The sequence below is a fragment of the Chiloscyllium punctatum genome, chromosome 25, assembly GCF_047496795.1.
Source record: "Chiloscyllium punctatum isolate Juve2018m chromosome 25, sChiPun1.3, whole genome shotgun sequence".
NCBI classification, from domain to species: Eukaryota; Metazoa; Chordata; class Chondrichthyes; order Orectolobiformes; family Hemiscylliidae; genus Chiloscyllium; species Chiloscyllium punctatum.
In genome coordinates, this window is record NC_092763.1 from 31,996,086 (window position 1) to 32,018,309 (window position 22,224).

Sequence of the window (22,224 nt, forward strand, 5' to 3'; positions counted from 1 at the left end):
TACCTCAGTAAAAGTCATTTACTCACAAGATTGGTTCAGGTGATTTCACAATGTTGGAAGTCACTTCTACTGTCTTGCACTCTAACTTTTCTAAATTATTTATTTATTTTTTCTAAAGATTTTGTACTCAGGTACCTTTATAGCTAAGCTGGTGCCGAGAATGGCAACATTGTACTCATTTCAGAGTACAATGTCACTGTACTCTTGTACCCTGTACTTGAGTACATGTAACAATAAACCTAAATCAAATAAAATCCTCCTTGGTCTACCCTTCTGTACTGGCAACCTTCATCGCAGTATGGTAGCAGTTTTAAAAATTTTATCTTGCATCTCTGATTAGGGACAGGAGCAGCAAAAATAAACTTATACAATGCCTTTAATGTAATAAAACAAGGCGCTTCACTGGAGCATTATAAAACAAAATGTGACGTTGATCCACATTAGAAGATACTTGGGAAGAATTTTCATGGAATCAGGTAGAATCCCGGGATGGGGTGAAGGTGGCAGCTCCAAGCTATCGTGCACCATAGAATGGATGAGCAAATCCATTTAAAGGTAGGTTCAAAAGGTTTTGCCCATACTCCCCTGCCATGCTATGCCCACTGCCCAGTCTATGACCCCTCATACCCTTCATGCCAAGCTATGGCCCTTTATATTGTCCATGCAAAGTTATGGCAATTACATATCCATTCCCATTCTATAGAAGAAATGGACCCTATAGTGACAATAGTGTGTGTTGAGCTTTAAAAAGTCATTCATTCATAATTTTACACTTGTGCTTTTAGAGTTTCACTAGTTGAAACTGCTACCAATAAATCTTCTTGTTTCTGGAGGTGAGAGTGGAGATGGGTTTAAGAAGATGGTTTGCAGTATAGATAAGGCCAAGGGTTATCTGTGCTGCAGCAGCAGCCTTTTCCCTCAGCTAACTGACAGTCATTTTAGGTCAGTGCTGCTATCTGCTGTATCCTGAGACAAAGCCTTCCTGCAAGAGGTACCCACAGGTGGCAATGAGTCATTGACAAATGGCAATAAAAATGACATCTGATCATCCACAGGTATACATCAGTAGGGAGGGATTCACTCCATTAATGTTCAGCTGGAATGGGAACACTGGAAGGTTTTCTTTGCATTGCATATGCAGGTTCTCCTGGGAGCTGCCATGATTAAATGTCAGTGGCATCTCATAGAACTTTGCTTCACCAGACTTCTCTCTGGAGATAAGGGCGAGGATGTGACTGATGGCATCTACAGTACTTGCATCCCTACCACTGACACAAAGGAAAGATACAATCAGGGCCACACCAGCACAGCATGAGCATTGAGAAAGTTAGCAGGGAGGTAGAGATGTGATTTGGACAATCTTAAGCGCGCATCAGTAAAGTGCCCAGAATGGTAATAACCTGCTGCACCTTGCACAATGTTGAGCTTGAGAGAGGACTGGAACTGCATAAGGAGCAGGGTGATGATCATTCTATATCCTCAGAGGTGGAGAAGTGTGAAGAGGAGTAGCAGATGAGGGGCCCTCCTGTAGTCTGTCACCTAGCTGCCAGGGATGCCTGTGATAGATTTCAACAAGGATACTAATCTGAGTTTGTGAAGTCATATAGCACATGAATGCAGAGCCAGAGGCAGGCTGCTCATTTTCCTGCCTTGATTACTCAGATGTACAAGGTGGACAATTCCTGGTTTTGGGTGTCCAACCAAAGACAGACCCACCAGCACTTATGCAGGGCCAGATTCTATCAATAAGAGAGGAGTCAGTTTGTGGCCTCTGACTAAGGAGTGGGCAGCCAGGAGATGAGAAGTGAAAGCAGCTTGAGCAGAGTCAGACAGGTGAAGTTTTGCATGGCCAAACAAGGCTTTCTTCAGATACTTAGCTGATGATCTGAGCATGCAGATGATGACCAGAATGCAATTAGTCTCTTCCTGCATCAGATGCTCCATGAAAATGGTGACTGTCTGTGTGGAAGTGGTCATCAGCAACAAGACCTGAAACATCAATGATAGAGATGGGATCCTTCAATCTCTAACCCAGGATATGCTGAGCCACTGAAAATGTCAAAAGTTATTAACACATTTCCTGTTGCTGCTCCACAATTTTCCTCTTTCCAACCTCTAGCCTCGATACCTGTGCTCAGCTGAACAGAGCTCAATGAGTTCTGCGATCTTTATTGGGGACTTTTCAATATTGTCTCTGTCCCCTAACACCAGTTATGAAGTATGACTAACCATGTGACAACCTATCTCCCTGCATTGGAGGTCTTGCTAAGGTTGGTATTTCTGAGCTGACAGAGGCTGCATGTTTATCAAGTGATGGGGCTCCTTCAGAATGCTCACAACCTCCTCTGAGAAATCCTTAGCCTCCCCTCATGCCAACTGCAGCAAAAAAAATCCCAGGGAGCCCAATGAGAGATGAAAGATATGAAATAGATTTGACGAGAGGAAAGGATCAAAGTAATCATGGTGCAGTTATTGGATTTCAGTTCATGTTAACATCAGTAAATTTAAGTAAGTGTTGTGTTCCATGTGGCTTTATCATATGGAAATACTAATAATCTCTATCAATTCCATCACCTCCTCTCTGCAGTGTTCAGGATGTCCAGGTTTTATCTCTTTCCCTTGAGCTCTGTACTCTCTTTCCTACAAGGAGACAAACTAAGAACCGAGAATTTGAGAAATGGAATGTTTTGAGAGGATGGTGTTTTGATCCGCATGGAGAACCATAACAAATCATCCAAATTTACTAGTCAACCACCAAATGAAGAGGTTCCCAACAAGATCCGACTTGTTATAGCTTTTAACTTTTGCACAAATCAGAACCAATACAAATTGAACTTTAGTTAACAGGCAAATGATGCATCAAATAAAAAGGTAAAATTAACTTTAGATAGTTGATGCAACAAAGATGCTTCTGTTATGTTAATGTAAGCATTAGTTAAGCAGCTGGTTGGGGTTATTTGATCAATTAATTTTAACTAAATGGATACAAACATAAAAAAGGAGCAGATGTAACTGCTGTATTGAGGTAGCAGTAAAACTAAGTAGCTAAAAAAAATCTATCCTCAAAGAAAGTTACCTTCATTTCTGACATACTTACCAACTGGCTTGGATCCAAATTAACATTTGCCAACTACAGACAACCATATCACTCTGTGAAGACATGTAGCATCATGTGCAATTCCAAAGTTTTCAGACTCAGCCTCTAGTGTGTAGGATCTCTCACCTCGCCACTCAATTAATTCAATTCATAAGTAATTTCATTGTTAGCCATATTCCAACTGAGATCTCCAGAGATGTTCACAAACCAAACATCAGACTCTTGCACAACCTCCTTAAGTAGGTGCATAATAGCTTTGATGACATAATTAATCAGAAGTGCCTATAATTGACTCCATTCATAAACCCAATTAAATAATCTGGTCAGTTCTGGCAAAGCTCAGCCACGATGGCTCAGTGGTAAGCACTGCTGCCTCACAGTGCCAGGGACCCAGGCTTGACCCCAGCCTTGGGCAACTGTCTACACGAAGTTCTCCCTGCGTCTGCATGGGTTTCCTTCGGGTACCCAAATTTCCTCCCATCGTCCAAAGATGTGCATTTTAAGTGAATTGGCCATATTAAATTGCCCATGGTGTTCAGGGATGTGTAGGTTAGAGGAAATTAATCAGGGGAAATGGAAAGTGTTGGGTTAGGGGAATGGGTTTGGGTGGGATACTCTTTGGAGGGTCAGCGTGGACTTGTTGGGCCAAATGGCCTGTTTCCACACTGTGGGGACTCTATGATAAAATTGGCCAAGTCATGGTCTCTGCTCCATCCCTTTATGTTTCTGTCCTACTTAACTGTACCACACATACAGCTCCTGCAGTGTAAATGTACCTTCTCGACTGTAGCTTTCCCCTGTCTTTTGTGACTGGGCACACACTTTTCATATTAATTTCCTTTCTGTTGATTTTGCTTCTCAGTCAAGAATCAGTCTTTCTTACCATCCAAGAAAATTACAATTGTTCCATTTCAAACTGATGCAAACCTTCAAAGCCTTTTCAATATTCTTCAAAACAATTACAAAGTTTTTCAACTATTTTTTAAAAATTAAAGATTTTCCTGACTCTAATGCTTCTGGGACAAATGTCACAACAAAAGGACAACATTTGTGGAGGGTGACAGTGAGTGATGTGTATTAGATAGCAACTGGGCTGAATCTTGTGTTTGGCCATTCACATGGGCTTGGAGGTGTTTGGAGACAGAGTAATGTGTGGAGCTGCCAAGTCTGTTGGTCTGAAGAGCATTTTGCAATACAATGCAGGGGATTCCGAATGTGGGGTTTGCTAGCTCAATGTAGAATGCCATTTACCTTTCCTGCCCTCAAGAGCATTGAACCTTTTGCGGCTCTGAAGCAAACTCCTCGGGGAGCAGTCCTGCTGCTGACCTCATGAGCAACTTGTAAGCATGCTCATTTGGTTTCAGTAACCTGCCTCTTCCTCCTGTCTGCTGGGAACAGTGTTTCTCTCCAGCCTATGCACTTCCAGAAATGTTTCAGCCAGCTGGGGATCTGCCTTCCCATGGAAAGATTTACAGCACTGAAACAAGCCATTCAACTTGTTGTATTTGATAGTTATCCAGCATTATCAGACCCTCCAGCTCTCACCCATAACCCTGTACTTTACGCTACCTCAAGTGGATTGTCAAGGAGTTTTAAAGTGCATTGAGGATTTCTGCCTTTTCCACCTTCCCAAACCCCCAACATGGCACATAACACTAACTTACATTTAACTAATGTTAACACAAACTGAAATCCGATAAATTACACAATGGTTACTTTGGTCCTTCCCTTTTAGTCAATTCTAATTCAAGTTTTTCACCTCTCATTGGGCTCTCTGAGTTTTTTATTGCTGCAGTTGTCATGAGTTGAGGCTAAGAGGCTCAGAGGAGATTGTGAGCATTCTGATGCAGCTCCATCACTTGATAAATATGCAGCATCTATCAGTTTAGATATACCACTCTTAGCGGGACCCTGCGATGCAGGGAGATAGGTTGTCACCTGGTTTGTCACACTTCATAACTGGTGGTAGGGAAAGAAACAATTGTGGAAATTCCCCTCTGGGTGAAAACGTTCCTCCTCAATTCTCCTCTATTCCTTATACAGATTACTTTAAATGAATGGCCTAGTTATTGACTCTCTGCTAGTTCAGATAGATCTTTACTGTCAACTCCATTTACACCCATCATACTTTGATACAATGTTTTCCCATGGTAAGAATGCATTATTAAAGTTGTTGTCTATGTTCTGACATTATAGAGTATGCAGGGGATCCTAACGAATGGCACCTCACCACTCAGTGATCTGATGGTGAGGGCTGGTTGAGGGGGAGGGGTGGGAGCAGAGATGGTGATAATTAGTTAAGGCGGGACCTCCACCCTCAGCTGGGCAGGAACTCTTACAAGTGCTGTTAGCCAATCAAATGACCGGCAGCTCTCTGATGTCAGCAGTACCACTGGAAATGGCCAAGTGACTGGGGAAACATTGCCAAAGCTTTCAGCTCGCAACAGACAAGATATTGATTAATTCTTGCACACAATTAAGGAGTACCATCTCGGTCATAGTTGCAGGCAGGAGACTCTTCAGGAATGCAAGAGAATTATTCTTTCCAACAATCTTCATCCTTGTAGCATGTTTAATGATAAAAGCTCTCCAAGGTGTTTTACATGTTGACATAAGGAAAATGAGTGCCAAATTAGAGGTATTAGGAGTAACATAAACCTTGATCAAAAACATAGGTCATGAGGAAACATATAAAGATGCAGACAACTGCATTGTGTTTCAGATGGGAAGTTATACAAAGTAGATCTGAGGTCAGTGAAAGCTCTGTCAACATGGCAAGTGAAAGCAGAGAAAGAATTACAGATAACATATGCAAATGAATGGACAGTTCAAAATGTTGATTAGAATAAAAGGAGGTTATAAAGGTAAAATGCAGCCAAGTCACAGACAATCTAGAGTAAGTAAACATGATCTTTGCAGATAGAGGTGCATGGTGCAAACAGTGTGAGGTATTTTCAAATCTATTTAAATTAATTCATGGAGAAAACCAGGGATGATATAGACAGTGAAGACATCTTAGAGTACCTAATACTCTGAAGGCAATATAGGCATGTATAAATATTTTCATGGCATAATTTCTGTGTTAGAGTGGAAATAAACTGTCAGTGATGAATATGGTGTGTTCTTTAAAGCTTAGTTCAAATTATGAATTGTTTGGTACATCTAGAAAAGTTGCTGGATAGCAGGATTGAAGTTCAAGCCAGATGCTATCAACAATGACTTTGGGCTTCCTCATACTCAGCATCATGGAAGTGATGGAAGGAAGTGGCATTTCCAGAAATGTGCATGATGGTGTGTGTGCGTGTACATGTGTGTGTGTTGTGTGCTTGCCCCTCCCAGTCTTCTCATTTCTGGCCTTCCCCTCGGCTCCTGCACTCCTGTCTGTAGCCAAATCCCAATATCTCTGACCACTCACAACCTCCCCAACTTGCTGTTTCTCCCAGTCTCAGTGCCAACCCTGACCAGTGGTGAAGCATTTATTGTGCCATCACCATGCTGGGAAAGCAGTGACATCATCAGTACATACACAGGAGCTGCCTCCAGCCTATCCTTTCACAACCAGATGAGGACACTTGTCATATCTGTGCATGCAGAGTAGCCATATTGCATTTGATATAATGCCTCTATTGTTGGAAATAGTGGAGCAGCAAAGTTGGGATTAAATTTTCTAAATGACTACTTACTCCAAGTATTCACAAGGACAGCATAAACAATAGTCTCTCCAGATGGAGAGAATCTTTAAAAATTAATGACTTTGCTATAAAATAATAATATAAAGGCCCAAGGCCTATACGTCACAGGACATAAAGATATCTATCCCAGAGTTCTAATGAAATTCAGCCTGGAGTTTTATGCAACAGTGACCATTATAAGGAAGCTTGCAAACAGTGTGAACTACCATTAGATTAAAACCATGTCAGTGTGTCACCCACATTCAAACAGGGTAGCTCAATAAACTGCAGAGACATTAGTCTCTCTTATACTTAAAGTACTTGCAAGGCTTTTAGTTTAACAGTGGTGATAGGGAAAGTTTTGGAATCTTTAATTAAAACTAAAATAATACATTATCTAAGTGAAGAGAAAGTAATTGGAAGCAGCCAATTTGAATTTCAGAAATGACAAGCCAGATAGTTTTCTTTGAGGAAGTGAGAACTAGGCTAGTTCTAATTTACATAATGAGAAGAGGTTGAAATGGCTAATGAAATTAAACAAGGTAAGATTATGAATTTGAAGGGGGCAGCTGAGGAGTTATAGAATGAGTAAATAGTTTGGTTGCTAGTACAATTATAAATAAAAGTTAATGCAGACAAACATGACACAGCGGATGTAAAAGTAGGTGACTCATGTACCATATGAAATTCATGTCATCTATTCATTCTTGCAATATGGGCACTACTAGCAAGATCAGTTAGCCCATTCCTAGTTGTCTTACAAAAGCCAATGATTTAATGGTAGACCCTCATCCTGGGTCCGTGAAGAACACCCCCAGTTTTATTAATATTTTCTAGAATTTCGATCCAGTGATGAGGAAGGACTTGATACATGTCTGAGTCAGGTCAGTACATGGCTTAATAACAATGAGGGTCACATCATGACCATATTTAAAGTGCTCTTTGCAGTCAGTTTGCTGCTTGCCCACTTTTAGGACTTCATTAAAGTCAGAGGTAGATAGGTCAAAGATCATTTGTTTCATGAATCTGATTTTCAAAGTTTTAAACATCAAACCCAATCCCATCCTTTCATTAGTCTCAATCGTCCTTTAGTGTCAAAGCTCTGAATTATGAAAGAAGTTGAGAAGGAATTTTACTTTTCAGCATAGTAAAGAAGATATTTGTGGACTTATTGACAGTTTAAGGGCTCTGTGAGAATGAAGAAGACAAATCTGAAATATGGCTTTAATGTGTGTGAGTAAGGTATGGACAGGTGCATGGGTTAAAACTAGATAAATTAAGGACTAGTATCTGGAAATTCTTCCTCACACACAGACATAATCAATTTGTAAAATAGAAATTTGAAGTCAAAAGCTTTGGAATTATTTATAAAGCAATTAGATTCTATAATGGAGGCACTTTAGGGTGTTGATCAGTGAATTTACATGACCTGAGTGGCCTTTCTTATTGATAATGTTCAAGTGATCAACCTAGATTGAACGAAGTGCCAAGGACAGGAAGATAAATATCATTTTTGCATCAAGAAAAGGAAGTGGTTAATATTAAAAATTACATTCAGAACTTTATAGAAAGAGTGCAAAGAAAGGCTTAGTTATTGTGAAAAGTTTAGTTCAAGTATGTCAATCTCCCAGTATGACACACAGCTCATCTGCGGCTGAAACCCCCATTCATGTATCTTGTTACCTCAGGACTTAATTATTCCATTGTGCTCTAGGCCACCTCCCATCTTCTGCAGTCTGTAAACTTAAACAAACCCAAAATGAATGTTATTGTAATGTGGTTCGGCTGGGTTTTTGTCAGACTAGAAGATTACCATCCCAGGAACGAAAATAAAAGTGCAACAACTCCTGTGAATAGCCGTGTGCACTTCCTCTTTTATATTATTTCTTCCCACCAACTTCCCTGCCCCATATCTCTCCTGTCTGCCATTCATCTCTTTCCCCAAAACGTCAGTACTCTCCTCCACTCCCAACTTTCCCTATCCCTTCTTCCTCTCAGCCCAACCATAATTCTTGCTTCAGGGTATTTTGTATCCTTGCAAAATGGCCACACATACAGTTAACAAAATAATTTATTAGCATGTTAGGTAACTAGTGCTGCCACACACTAAAATATAGACGGCAGATCTAAGAGTGCTGGGAAGTAGTTGTAGGAGCTGTGAGAAACAAGGAGTGGGGTGGTAGGAAGCAAACTAGAGGGAAATTGGGTACAGTGATGCACATGGAACAATGAGAATCTGCCATGATGAGTACAGGATATCTTGGCAGATACAAAAAGACAAGAACAGAGATAGCCTACCTCCTAGCTGAGGTGCTATAGCTGGTGCACAATGGCAAGACTGAGCAGGCAAGGGTCAGAAGTGCAAGCAAAGGGATGACAAAGAGAAGTGAGGTGGCAAAGGCCAATTATCATGAAGATGAAAATATAAGCGTTAAATAAATAATGCCTGAAGGGAAGATTAAAATTAACAAAATCTTAAATTGAAATGAGCGTGCCGAGAAGAATCACTCAGTGTCAGGAAAAAAAGGACACAGGAGATAGAGTTTCGAGAAATGGCATTGCCTCAGTTACAATGAGAAGTGAAAGGTGAATATAGTGTGAATCATATACAGCTTAGATACATCTTACAGATTTATACTAAAACTCAAACATTATAGAAAAACTGATATTCAAATGTGACCTGCCTCCATTAGAGGTACATGTTATGCAGAAACTTTTAATAATTTAGGGGCACAATACATAGACTGTATTCTGCTTGACAGATGTATATGGCTTGGAATGGTTGGGACTGGAACATTGGTTGTTTAGTGTGTGCCAAAGGAGTTGTATTAATCGCTGTCTTAAGAATGTCAATTTGTGTTCAGACAGAAAGACCGCCCACAAACCTTCCTGGCCCTGACTTACTCAAAAGGAGGTGGGAAGGCAGATCTGCACCCTGCACACTCCTGCCAATCATTCCTTCCCACCATCCTCAGACATGCATGGAAGGTCATTAATTCTATATGAATGCATCTTTCAATGACCATATTGTAAAGCATACAGCATTGACCACTTAAACATGTCAACTTTCTCTATGCTACACTAAATCTTAACAGACCAGCAAGTTCTCAAAATCCCTTTCAAGCCAACCTGACGCTCTTTGAATTCAAACAATTAGAGAATTGTTGGGCTCCTCAGGATGGAAACACTTCTTGATATTTAGCTTTAGTCTTTGTACATATACGCAATGTTGAAGAGCAAGTAAAATCAGCTGTTCCATCACTATACAACTTGACCCAATTTAGACAGAGCTACAAATCAAAAAGGTTGGAGCAATTATCTTCCATCAGTGCTAATGTTGTTATTCTAGGGCACAAATTTGCATACCTTCTAAATATTTGGGATAAAATAGCTCTTATATAAAAGGGGACCGTAACCTGCGCAAACAACAAGTGGAATAAATGATACCTTGTGAATCAGGAAAACCGCACAATTGGAAATGTTGGGTGTGTATTACAGTCCCTGCTCCATGGTGACCTTGAACTTTGGTCACTTTGAGTTCCTTCCATTATTCCAGAAGTTGCATGTTATATTCTAGAACTTTTTTTTCAGAAAGGAACTTCTCTTATCAACAATATGATCTTTCCTGCTGTTTTCTTTGAATGTTGCCTGCTCAGTTTTCTCTTTCATGTCACCTTTTAATGGGAGAAATGAACGTGATGTGAGTGTGAAGTAAGTCCTGCATAAATATTCACACTCCCATTAATTACTGTTTGACAAGCTGTTAAAAAAACAAAAGGTCCAGCATGTTAAAGGCATTATTTATTCAGAAGAACATGTTTAGGATCCTGGGCAAAAATGAACACTCATACCATCAGTGTGAAAGCACAAATTGATTACTCTTTAACACTCATTTCATTTACTAAATTATCCACAGTGCAAAGTGAATACTTTGGAGAGCAAATGTTTGTGATTGAAAGGAGGAAGATTCACTGAAGTTAGAAGAAATAGCCTTGGCAGGAAACCAGATGGTGTTCTGCTGCAAGGGCAGATTAATGACAAGTGTTGCTCTTTTCAGTAGCAGAAGTTATGATAAAGTTGGTATCAAAGTTTCCTGAATGATCAAATTATAGGCAGTTTAATTTTCTCTCCGTATTCCATTCTGCACTTTGTATTTCATTGCATAAACTAAAAGCAGGACTCATGTTGGACTCAAAGTTGTAATTTTCCTCCTCTCTCCACAGATGCTATCAGTCCTGCTGAGTTTCTCCAGCTGAGTTTCTCCAGCACTTGCTATACGAATATCATTGCATTCCTGATTCATTCAGTGGCTAACTTATTTCAAATTAAAATTAAGATTCCTAATATAAATGTTCAGTGCTTGTGATGAAATGGATTAGATAGGAATGCAAACATATTAAAACTTACCAATGTGATAGACAGAATTTAGGCAAGAGACTGAAGAGTGATGGGTGAGATTGAATTGTGATATACCAGATCTGAGAGAAGAGTGAAGCATGAAGTAACATCAGTTACTTCATTGATGCAAATCAGAATTAACTTCATACATCTTTGACTTGTAACTCTGTCCAAATTGTCAATTAATGAAATTGTCTCAAAATTGTGGTGGTGACATTAAAACAGAGTAGACATTACATATGGTCATTAACATCACCGGGGAGCTATCCATGATATTGTCCGCAGCTGGGGCAATGTGCACAAAACCACACCTGACCAAAGTCCACTTGATGATGATTTTGTGATTGTATTTGAATCATTGCACAATTTGAGCAATTAAAGACTAAGTTAGACAAAGGAAGAGAGGTTCCTTTCAAGCAGCCACAACTGCTATTGTATTCTGCCATCCTTTGTGTTTCTCCTTATTTATTCTCAATTTCTGAACTTATAATCATTTGACAAGCTTTCTGTACTCTCTTTAACCACTTCATACGATGGATAGTTATGAACTATGTGAGCAAAGGGGGAAATTAACAGCTTGTTTTAATATTTCAGAGGTACTAAGTGTTTTACTGTGCCCTGTGGTCAGAACTAAGACGACACCAGATTAAAGTCCAAAAGATTTATTTGAAATCACCTGATGAAGGGGCAATCTCCAAAGGCTTGGTGATTTCAAATAAACTTGTTGGACTATAATCTGGTGTCGTCTGACTTCTGGTCTTGTCCACCCAGTCCAACATCAGCATCTGCACTTCATGGCTACTGTGCCCTATGTTTATGTGGACTGTTTTGAAGAAGTGGCATTAGATTTAGTTGGGGAAGTTCTTGTCTCAGGTAGATGATATCAGGCAAATCTGTCAACATTGGAAATCTAAAATAAGAAGAGAAAAATGCCAGAAATGCAACAGGCACGCTTAGAATATTTTCTAACTTTTTCTTGCTGATAATTTTTTCTTTCTGAGATGTTCTCATTTTATAACTATTTTTGTAACAATGTAGGGTTATGACTAATTCATTTTTGATTAGGAGTCTTTTGAATTTAAATATTGGATTGAAGGATGCTCCTTTAGATGTCACATTTAATTGACTCAGTTGTCTTTCAAATGTCGTTTTCTACTGGGTAGCATCTTCCAAATTAGACATGAGTAAAATATGAAAAAACATCCCGAATTCATATCATCATTAAAATTTCAAGCTCAGACAATCTACAAACATGAGAATTTGCCATTTTGAAATGCCATGTCAGTGCAAGGTTTTGATGGTAAACTGGCTTATTCCAGTTGTAAAAATAATTTGCATGCAAATAAGAGAATGGAGGTCATCATACAGATCAATGTTTCAGAGAGGTATTTACAGATTTTTGCTTTTATTGATGAGGTTTCAACAGCATCTATAGTTTCCTATAGCCAGCAGCAGTCATCCTCAATCCATACAAAGGCAAGGTTCTCTGGACCCATGACAATATCTGCAGTGATCAGTACCTAGGAAATTGTGATATCATGTATTGATCCATTCCTGATTTGACTGGAAGAGCACAAATGTTGCCAAGGCTTATACTTACAAGTAATCTGCACAAGGTGACATTTAAAGCAAGTGCCCCATTGTTTCTCCATTGCCCCACAGTAGCTCTGTTTGCCTACTGTGATGGTGAGATAGGATAATTTTAGGAATCATGTGATTGGGTACTTCAGACTGGCTGCCATGCCTCTTCTGATGACCAGGTGAGGGGTATAATGGGTGATTGACCAGATTTATCTTCTATATACTAACAAAAGATTAAACTTCATAATTTAAACCTCTGCTTTGCAGAGCTAAATGGCCTTGGTCACAGTGCTGGAGTGGTACTAGTATTGGCCAAGGTGGCCTTGGGCTCTGGAGGAATGGGATATCAGTAGGGAATATTGTGTTACTTTGTTGCTAGCCAATGATTCCAGCTGGAAGGTATATGGATGGGTGTTCAGGTGAGGACTAAATTGAGCAACATTGGATCTTCTTGTAGCAAATCAACTCACTGGCAATCACTGTTCACATTCGCTTTTGAAAAAACCCACCAAGATGAGACATCATTGCATAACCAATATAAATAAACTAATACTCAAAAATGGGTCACAGCCTGCAGAATTATGGAAATGTGGGAAATTTTTATTTGATTTCCAACACTGACATCTTATTTCAATGTTCAAAACTCAAAGAATGCACTTGTTTTCTAATATCACCTGAAAATATGTTCATAACCTGACATTAGTTATTGACCTTTGTCTTTCTTAAGTAGCTATCATACCTCCATGAGGATCCATAACTATGTAAGAGAGCTTCTCAAATCAATTGCCTCGTAATTCATCACAAGTCATGACTCAAACATCAATCCACTTGTTTTGATGAAAAGTCATCTTATCTTTAACCATTAGCTTGCTCTCTTTCTCTCTGGCTGTCGCCTGACCCCCTGTGATTTCCAACATTATTTTGTTTTCAGTATCAACCCACTTGCTTTCTTTTTCTGAGATTTTCAGCAAATTTTAGAAAGTGTTGTCATCTAATGTTCTTTCTTTATTCTTTTAGTCATCAGGGCCAGACCACATGCTGGGATCACCCAAAGATGACCGAATTGTACCAGTCACTTGGTAAGATTTCCAATCCAAGTTTGACCTCCGAGGCATACTTTATTCCAGATGTTCACAGCAGCCCTGTGACATTCAGTGAGTCAGATGTTGGTTGGAAACCTCTCTGAAATATGGATAAAAAGAAAAATTAAATTCGCTTGACTGTTGCAGCATGACATGGTTTTATGTGGGGGAGATTGTGCCTTACCAACTTAATAGAGTTCTTTAAGGAAGTGACCAAGTTGATAGATGAAGGAAGGGCTGTAGATGTCATATACATGGACTTTAGTAAGGTGTTTGATAAGGTTCCCCATGGTAAACTAATGGGGAAAGTGAAGTAACATGGTGTGCAGGGTGTTTTAGCTAGGTGGATAAAGAACTGGTTGAACAACAAGAAACAGAATAGTGTAGTAGTTGAAGGGAGTTTCTCGAAATGGAGAAAAGTGACCAGTGGTGTTCCATAAATGATCTGGAAGAGGACATTGGTGGTCTGATCAGTAAGTTTGCAGATGACATGAAGATTGGTGGAGTAGCAGAAAGCATAAGGGACTGTCAAAGAATGCAGGAGAATATAGATAGACTGGAGATTTGGCCAGAAAAGTTGCAGATGGAGTTCAATCCGAGCAAATGTGAAGTGATGCATTTTGCAAGGTCTAACTCTAGAGTGAACTATACTGTAATCTGAAGAGCCTTGGGGAAAGTTGATGAGCAGAAAAATCTGGGAGTTCAGGTCCATTGTATCCTGAAGGTGGCTAAACAGGTGGATAGAGTGGTCAAGAAGGCATATGGTATGCTTGCCTTCATCAGATGGGGTATTGAGTATAAGAGCTGGCAGGTCATGTTAAAATTGTACAAGACTTGGTTCGGCCGCATTTAGAATATTGTGTACAGTTCGGGTCACCACATTACCAAAAGGATGTGGATGCTTTGGAGAGGGTGCAGAGAAGGTTTACGAGGATGTTGCCTGGTATGGAAGATGCTAGCTATGAACAGAGGTTGAGTAGGTTAGGATTGTTTTCATTAGAAAAAAGGAGATTGAGGAGGGTACCTGGTTGAGGTCTACAAAATCATGAAGGTTATAGACAGGGTGGATAGAGATAAGCTATTTCCCAGGGTGAAGGATTCAATATCGAGAGGTCATGCTTTCAAGGTGTGAGGTGAAAAGTTTAAGGGGGATACACATGGCAAGTACTTCACACAGAGAGTAGTAGGTGCCTGGACTGTGTTGTCAGCAAAGGGAGTAGAGGCAGGCATGGTAGATTCATTTAAGGTTCGTCTGGACAGATGCATGAATAGGGGAGCAGAGGGGGATACAGATCTTTAGGAATTGGGCAATAGGTGTAGACAGTAGATTTGGATTGGCACAGTCTTGGAGAACGAAGGACCTGTTCCTGGGCTGTAAATTTTCTTTGTTCTTTGTTCTTTGTTGACTTTGCAAATCCATTTCTCTCTCTTGCTGTTCTGCTGGAAGTATGATCCTGAATCATTCACTACTTATTAACAATTGTAGTATAATTCCCTCTCACAAGGAGAATAATGTGAAGTAATAGATATTTTGTTCTTTTCCACTTTTTCTTAACAGCTGCTCTGAATAACATCAAGTTTTCAGCCTACAGAACTGCCATGAAACTGAGGCGTGTGCAGAAGGCACTTCGCTGTAAGTTTGATTTCTATGTCCTAAAGGAACTGCATTCTCTGCCAATGGGCATGAAGCTTTCAGGCAGTGGTTTTCCTTGTCTTAAGCTCATATAAATCTATGTTGGGCTGTCAACAAAGTTAAACTAGTTCAGAACCTGATTTGGAATAACATATAAGTTCACGAACTTGAATTAATTGTGTTGTACATTACCCTTGTCCTGAAGCTGCTTCAGTTTGTAGACCTGCCTGGAAGCCCTTATTTGCACTTCAAGCCTCAACGACAGGGATGTTCATACCATTTCAGTACGTCTGACATTGTGGTCCTATTATCAGGCCTATTTGGTTCCCATTAAAAGTTGATGAGCTACAGGGACTTGTGGGTATATCTTGACCTAAAGCAAAATTGAAAAATTAGTGAATTTTAAAAAATCATCTCTCCCAACTCCAGTTTCTGTTGAGGTTAAAAATAATACAAGTTGGTCTACTGACTTACTATTGCCTGTTTTTTACCACTTCATAAAGTCAAGATCTCCCCATTTGAATTGGTTAAAATCTGATCAGCAAAACTCTGGATTTTCATTTAAATATCCTGTTTGCCCATAGTGTAACGAAAATATTTTAGAAACACAAAAGGAAAAGTATTAAGAAATCTCAGCTCCTAAGAGATCATGTGAAACATACCCTGACTGCCTTGAAAGACACCAGCAAATCAATCCTGAATTAGTGGAATAGCTCCATATACAGTGTATGCTTCAGGACTGCATTACCTGCTTTACTAGCAATGTTGCGATATGGAAGTTGAGGCTAAGTTGAGGCCAGCTCCTTCCTACAAAGAGGAACATTTACTACTGTCCTGTAATCATCCATGCCTCCTCTCAAGGTGGGGTTTGCAGTTTGAGGTTTGGGAATAGGCCAATCTGCTGTCTTTTGCAGCTGCAGTGGGTTTGTGCATCACAGGAAAACCTAAACAAATGGAAAGAGGATGAAAACGTTTTGAAAGGTAGAGGTTTCACCTCCCACAAACGAACAGTCAACACTATGAAACCTCTCTGCTCCTTGTCTCTCAAATATGGTTGCTCTTTTTATTTAGATTAGATTACTTATAGTGTGGAAACAGGCCCTTCAGCCCAACAAGTCCACACTGACTCTCCGAAGAGCAACCCACCCAGACCTATTCCTGTACACCTAACACTACGAGCAATTTAGCATGGCCAATTCACCTAACCTGCACATTTTTGGACTGTGGGAGGATACCGGAGCTCCCGGAAGAAACGCATGTAGACAGGGGAGAATGTGCAAACTCCACACAGCCAGTTGCCTGAGGCAGGAATTGAACCCAGGTCTCTAGTGCTGTGAGGCAGCAGTGCTAACCACTGTGCCACCATGCTCTGATCAGAGACTTCTAAAAGCCTCAGACAGAATCTGTTGTATTTGGAAAAGGATATTAAAAATCAAGGTGACAGGTTATTATTCTAACTTACTGCTTTTAAGGTGAACTGATATCTTCTTGTGACATTTTGCTGGGCTAACATTTAAATGTAAATGCTGAACATTAACTGCCATTCATTTTCATTCTGGAGAAGATGTCTAGGGAGTTTGTTCTTAAATTTCTTATACTGTCATTAGTGACATTATGTTGATTGTAAATACCATGTTTTACATTGTTCATTTTCTGTGTCTGCGTTATCCACTGTTAGTGGACCTGTTGAGCATGGCCAGTGCCTCCAATATCTTCACTCAGTACAAGCTACAGCAAAGTGACCAGACAATCGATGTTCTGGAAATCATCCAGTGCCTCACTGCCATGTACGATCACCTTGAGCAGGAGCGTGGGATCATCATTAACGTGCCTCTCTCTGTGGACATGTGTCTTAACTGGCTCCTCAATGTCTATGACACGTAAGTTTTAATTTCATCTCTCTGTTTATGATCTGCTTTGCCTGACAGTTGAGCATGAATAGTAACACATCACTGTCTTTAGATTAAATTATGATAAACATAATACTTCATGGGTCATGGTTAATTCATTCAGTTAACTATTGGCATTCACCTTGGATCACAATCCAGTCCAAAATGTTGGATTAGAGTTCTCTCTGTTTGCTGTAAGAATGATATGAAATCAGTTTGGGAAAGTCTTGAATTAATTTCCAGTAGGTACACCACTGAAGCAAAAAAGTATCCATGGTTTGACATTATTGATTGATTGATTTATTGTCACGTGTACTGAAATACAGTGAAAAACTTTGTTTATGAGCAGTTCAGCCGATCATAGTAAGCAATGATGTACAGAACAAAAAATTAAGATGGAGGCATTCAGGTAGCATTGCACAGGCATGCAAGAGAGATCAATGTCAGCAAGACCAGCATTATTTGAGGTTAGAAAGTCCATTCAATAGTCCCATAATAGCTGGAAAGAAACTGTCCCTGAACCGACTGATGCACGTGTTCAGCCTTCTGTATTTTCTGCCTGATGGAAGAGGTTGTAGGAGCGAAGGGTCTTTGATGATGCTGGCACCGTAGTGAAGGCTTATGTTAATACTGAATGGGAAATAATTAGCAAATAAAGTTCAATCATAAATTATGTCATGCATGTTAGTAGGAAGAATACAGTGGTCGCTCACTACTTGGAAGATATCAATCTATATGGATTAGAAGAATAAAGAGATCTGAGTATAAGTGCACCAATCACTAAGGGTTGCAAAGGAGATTAGCAAAGCCTTAGAAAGTAACAAACACTAGACTTCATTTCTAATAGTGTAGAATTGAAAAATGATTGCATGGATGGAAGTAATATTGAATTTGTATTGAATCTTGGTTAGCCATTCCTAAAGTACTACATGCAGAGCTGATCACCATTTCGATAAAAGATGTAGAGGTGGGGATCTAAGGGCGGTGATCTGAGAAGATCGCACTGCAGAATTTCACATCGCAGCACAAGAAGGACGGTCCTTTAATCCGCCCAGCCCAGGTCATCGGGATTTCTTGGGACTTCGGAAAGATTGTGGAGTCCCAAGAAACTTCTAAAAATTAACTTACCAGTGTTTTCAGCCATCCAGAGATGCAGAAAAAGGGAGGAGGAATGTCCGAGGCCTGGTCTGCAGTTCAGTCTGCAGCAGCTTCGGAGGTGATTACTCTCCAGAACCTGGTGATTGAGCTCTCAAAATCTCGTGAGATGCTGGGGAAACAGATTAAAGAGAAGCTGGCTCCAATCTTTCTCATGCTGCAGAAGCATGAGCAGCAGCTGGGAGACCTGGAGAAGTGGACTGATGAGGTGGAGCACAGGGTCACAGTGGTGGAAGCTGATGGCAGTTCATCCAAGGATAGGATCCAAGCGCTGAAGACGCAGATCAATAATTTGCATGACCAAGTGGATGATCTTGAGAACAGGGGCAGGAGAAAAAAACATTCAGATCATCAGTCTGCCTGAGGGTAAGGAAGATGAGCGGCCTGCAGAATTTGTTAAGGTTTGGCTTCTGAAATTTCTTAACTTGGAGGCTGGCACGAGGGGGTTGAAGATAGAGAGGGCTCACCAAGTCGGACCGCTGAGATCGGGTCTGGGTCAACATCCTTGTCCTCTCCTGATGCAGTTCCATCATTACCGGGATAAGGAGAGAGTCATGGAGGCTGCCAGAGTCCAGGAGAAGGATCTGAAGGCCCTAATTTATGAGGGCTCTAAGATCATGTTCTTTCAGGCCTTCTCAGCAGCGGTGATCCCAGATACGAAAATCTTACGAGACTGTCAAGAGAAGACTGAGGGATCTTGGGATTCAGTACTCCCTGAGATATCCGGCAGTGCTTCGCAACACCTTAGATGGATCCATACATCTCTTTGACATATCAGAGAAAGCAAGACTTTGTGGACAAACTAACCTAATTTGAACAATTTTAGTATGTATGTGTTGTTTGGGTATGTGTTTATCATTCCATAAAGCAAACGGAGGAAATCCGGTTGGAGCTTTATTTTTCTTTTTTTTTCTCTATTGATAATAATTTGATTTAAACTATGTCTTGCGATGGTTAAGATGTACATTTTCAATTTCTCAGTTAGGATATACCAATGGATGGGTGGTGTATTTATCTCCCCCTTTTGTTATAAAAGAATGTTTTTTGTTCATATCAATATTCTATGGTGTGTTTACTCTTTTCCGCTTGTGTTTGTGGTGCGACTCTAGCTGGGAGAAGTGAAGGTGGTTGGGGTGGTTAGATGCCTATTTATGTGCAGTTTGGGATGGGTAGTTACCATCTCTGGGCAGGAGGTGAGTTCCCCTACTCAGCGCTATTGGCACTTTATATGTTGGTTTGTTCTTTGGTTTTTGTTGTTTTTAATTTTTACTAGTTTTGTTGGTTTGTTAAATGTAGCGGTTTTAGTTTATATAGTTTTTAATATTTGGTGGATCATGTGACACTAAGGCTCAACAGTTTGTGGTTCAGGTTCCTCCTCTCTGGAATTTAAACGTAATTGCAGAAGATTATGGTTAATGATTTGATTAAATGGTGTATCTGGAATATCAAGGGAAGTCACTTTCCAATTAAGAGGAAGAAGGTACTCTTGAGTTTTAGAAAGGGGAAGGTGGATATTGCTTTGTTACAGGAGACACATTAGATGGCAAGGAGCATCTGAAATTACAGCAGAATGGCTTTGACCCAGTTTATTTTTCATTATTTAATACCAGAAGGAGGTGAGTGGCTATATTGGAGGAGCTGGCAAAGAAGGAGCTGGCTTTTGCAAAACAAATGTTATATGAGCATGGTGACAAGCCAGACAAATACTTAGCATGTCTTACCAGAAAGAGGAGTGCCCCACAAACCATTACAGCGATTAAGCAGGGGTCTGGGAATCTAACATGTGATTCTAAAAAGATTAATGTGGCGTTCCAGAAATTTTACTCTAAGTTATACCAATCTGAGGATTGTGAGGAGGGGCAGGCCAAAATGGAATCCTTTTTTAGAGATCTGAAGCTCCCGGGTGTGACTCCTGAACAACAGTCCTTTCTCAATGCCCCACTATCAGAGCTAGAAGTGCAGGAAGCTGTGAGGCTACTTCAGAGTGGAAAAGTGGCCGATCCTGACAAACTTCCCAGTGAATTCTATAAGGAATTTATAAGTATATTGTCAGGTCCGATGCTGAATACGTTTCATACAGTCATGATTGTCTCCCACCATCTCTGAGAGAGGCCAATGTTTCACTTATCCTTAAAAAAGGGAATGTCCCAGAAGACAGTGCTTCATACAGGCCCATCTTGCTCTTAAATGTGGACTTTAAAATCCTCTCTCCTCTCTAAGTCTCACATGTTAAGGCTGGAGACTGTGTTACCTTCTATTATTAAAGAGGATCAGATGGACTTTATAAACAGTTGCAGATCCTCCAATAATGTTAGGAGGCTGCTTAATGTAATTCAAGCATGCCAACAGGGATTGGTGATTTCTTTAGATGCAGAGAAGGCATTTGACTGAGTTGAGTGGCCGTACCTTTTCCATACTCTAGAACGGTTTGATTTGGGTGAAGTCGTCATAAGATGGGTAAAGATTCTCTACGGTGTACCTCTAGTGGCAATCATTACCAATGGGGTACGATCAAGCAACTTTAATATTTTTTAGGGGCAGCCGGCAGGGCTGTCCCCTTTCACCATTGCTTTTTACATTGGTGATTGAACCATTGGCAGAGGCTATTTGTGGGGATCCCAATATGTCAGCTCCAGAAGTGGGGTCAAAATTACATAAGGTCTTGCTGTATGCAGATGATGTCCTAATTTCTTTTGGCAAATCCAGCAGTTTCTCTGCCTCGCCTGATACAATGTATTTGCGCATTTGGCGCTTTTTCAGGGTATAAGATTAATTTTGCTAAATCAGAGGCTATGCCTATGGGTGGTATTACAAAGGTGTTGGCTGTGTGACTATAGATTCCCATTTAGATGCTCACAGGGGGGTTTTGTGTATTTGGGCATATTCATTACTCCAGTTCTGGATTGGCTGTTTAAAGCCAATTTTACTCAATTATTTGGAAAAATTAAACAAGATCTTCAAAGATGGGAGGCACTTCCAGTCTCGTGGTTGGGTCCAATAGTGCTTATTAAGATGAATATCCTCCCTCATTTGCTATACCCTATAAACAAATACTCAAGAGGCTATATGACTGGTTCAGCTCCTTTATTTGACATCGTAAGTGGCCCCTCATTAAATTAGCCAAACTGCAGTTGCCTCATAGATTGGGGGGAGTGGACCTTCTAGACATTAAAAATTACCAATTAAGCTCACTTTTGACCTACGTGAGTGATTGGGCTTGTGGGGATCCTCTTTCAATATGGCTAGATACGAAGCCTCCCAGGCAAGATGCCCCCTTACCAGTTTGCTGTTTTGGACAAGATGAGGACAGGTAGGGAATATTGCCATAACCCAATAGTCATCAATACTGTTAAAGCATGGAGGGCAATTCGGCAGAGGGAAGGCAATATTGGCAAAACATCTTTGTTTACACCTTTAGTGGGTATGCCAGGTTTTCAACTGGGGTGATAGATTCAGGATTTAAATGTTGGGCAGCTAGGGGTGTGTCTGACATGGGCGATTTATTTGAGGGAGGCATAATGATGTCCTTCGATCAGTTAGTACGGAAGTACGAGTTATCTAATAGAGATCTCTTTCGTTTTTTTCAAGTTAGGGATTTTATTCAAAAAAATACCACACTTTTTACTGATCCCTGCAAATCTGACATAGAGAGGGGGTGCTAATTGCTTAGAGTACACTCTCTGTCAGTACTTTATATCATCAATTGGGGGGTGCCAAC

General features: G+C 40.3%; 1 protein-coding gene across 6 annotated transcripts in view; it reads left to right on the forward strand.

The window, feature by feature from the left end:
- Positions 1–22,224, forward strand: part of drp2 (dystrophin related protein 2) — a 394,171-nt gene that overhangs the window by 326,262 nt on the left and 45,685 nt on the right. For all 6 annotated transcript variants that reach the window (XM_072594927.1, XM_072594931.1, XM_072594928.1 and 3 more), the window contains 3 exons: positions 13,765–13,826; positions 15,388–15,462; positions 17,141–17,342. In XM_072594927.1, the coding sequence (XP_072451028.1) occupies positions 13,765–13,826; positions 15,388–15,462; positions 17,141–17,342 (339 nt within the window). The remainder of the gene's footprint in view (positions 1–13,764; positions 13,827–15,387; positions 15,463–17,140; positions 17,343–22,224) is intronic.